The following is a 1,892-nucleotide window of genomic DNA, read 5'->3' on the forward strand; positions in this document are numbered from 1 at the left end:
AATTTTAGGGAAAATAAAATTGCAGCAAAAATACTCTAATGTTGATTTTATTGGCCATCCATATTTAAGGATGGTACTATTTATGTGGCTTCATGTGATAGATGTCAATGGATGGGCAACATCTCAAAAAGGAAGGAGATGCTGCTAACAAACATTTTAAAAGTTTAATTATTTAATGTGTGGGGGATTGATTTCATAAGATCTTTTCCTCTATCCTTTAGGAATTTGTACATTATGGTGGCAGTTTCTTATGTTTCTAAATGGATGGCAGCTATTTCCTTTCGTAATATTGATGCCAAGAGAGTGATAAATTTCCTTATAAAGATTATATTCACAAGATTCAGCATGCCTCAAGCAATCATCAGTGATGGAGGTGAGCATTTTTATAACTCTTATTTGGATATCTTATTAGCTAAATATGGTGTTACTCATCATGTAGGTACCCCTTACCATCCTAAAACAAGTGGTCAAGTTGAGATCTTTAATAGCGAGATCAAGTGCACCTTGGAAGCAATTATAAATGGAGCAAGGAAAGATTATTCAAAAAAGGTAGATGATGCATTATGGGCATACAGGACTGCATTTAAGACACCAATTGATATGTCTCCCCATCATCAAATATATGGAAAAACATGTCATCTTTCAATGGAACTCAAACATAAGGTTTATTGGGCTATGAAGTTATTGAATTTCAATTCCAAGGATGTGAGTGAAACGTGCTTATTGCGGTTAAATGCCTCAGAAGAATGTAGATTGCATGCTTATGAGAATGTAAAAATCTATAAAGAGTGAACCAAAAGGTGTCATGATAAGCACATTGAAAGGAGAGAATTACAAGTTGGTCAACAAGTCTTACTCTATAATACACGCCTTCGATTATTTCTAGGAAAGTTAAAATCTCATTGGACATGATCCTTCATGTGACATACCAAATGCTAATTAAGGCATAAGGGTGCCAGATCTAGAAATAGATTAGAGTGCATAGTAGTTAACTGTATGCAGCAGAGCAATTTATTATAAATTCCTTATAAAATATATGAGTTTCAATTACATATATATAACTGAGGCAAAAAGTGACAACAAAATATAAAAACACCAAATCCATCATATCATAGTCATATCAATCAAATCATTCATGCTAATAATAGAAAAAAGCAAATAAATCATGATATTCACAGTTTTTTGTATCATTCTTCACGAAGTTCTGACTTTCATCTATTGAGGGCAGTATAGATTTTTGACTATCCATGTGGAATGACAAATTAAGTTATAATAGTAAATTACGGCTTGTTAAACCAACGACATATTTGCAGCTTACCAAACCATGACACAATCTATCAAATCCACCATGTCATAGTTATATCAATCAAATCAATCATGCTAATAATAGAGAAAATAAAAAAATCATGATATGCACAATTTTTCGTATCATTCTTCGCGAAGTTCTGACTTTCATCTACTTAAGGCAGTACAGATTTTTGACTACCCATGTGGAATGACAAGTTAAGTTAGAGTAGCAATTTGTGGCTTGCTAAATCAAAGACACATTTGCGACTTGCCAAACCATGACACAATTTATGACCACGATCGTGCCAACCACAATGGTCCTAAAGTAGACTATAGCCACAACTGTAGTTCACTAAAGATGACCCCTACAGTAATATCATGTCACCACTCTCATTAGAAGGTATGTCGTCATCCACAAGGAGCGATCTTCTCATATCTTTTCAGACTAAATAGGGGGAGATATAGAAATCCCTCAGAGATAAAAACCTTAACGAAATGCTTTATGAATTGCACATGTTAATATCGGTACATGTTTCTCATGTATATACACCATTTCATGGTTAATCACTTTTACCGTAAATTACATCATATTTCAGTATTGATTT

At 33.5% G+C, this 1,892-nt stretch overlaps 1 protein-coding gene across 1 annotated transcript; it reads left to right on the top strand.

Moving 5' to 3' along the window:
- The first annotated feature begins 234 nt into the window (after positions 1-234).
- On the top strand, positions 235-792 carry LOC148266326 (uncharacterized). The gene is made up of 2 exons (XM_088219081.1): positions 235-373; positions 440-792. Exons 1-2 carry the CDS (start codon positions 235-237, stop codon positions 790-792), a joined length of 492 nt encoding a protein of 163 aa, XP_088075207.1.
- The last annotated feature ends 1,100 nt before the right edge of the window (positions 793-1,892 follow it).

Source organism: Carica papaya, chromosome 4 (assembly GCF_054855325.1).
Source record: "Carica papaya isolate Zhongbai chromosome 4, ASM5485532v1, whole genome shotgun sequence".
Lineage (NCBI taxonomy): Eukaryota > Viridiplantae > Streptophyta > Magnoliopsida > Brassicales > Caricaceae > Carica > Carica papaya.

Excerpts from the sequence above, each read along its gene's own strand:
- LOC148266326 (XM_088219081.1), top strand. The coding sequence starts at position 235 with ATGGTGGCAGTTTCTTATGTTTCTAAATGGATGGCAGCTATTTCCTTT. Across the intron at positions 374-439 it reads AGCAATCATCAGTGATGGAG|GTACCCCTTACCATCCTAAA; the intron begins GTGAGCATTTTT and ends CTCATCATGTAG.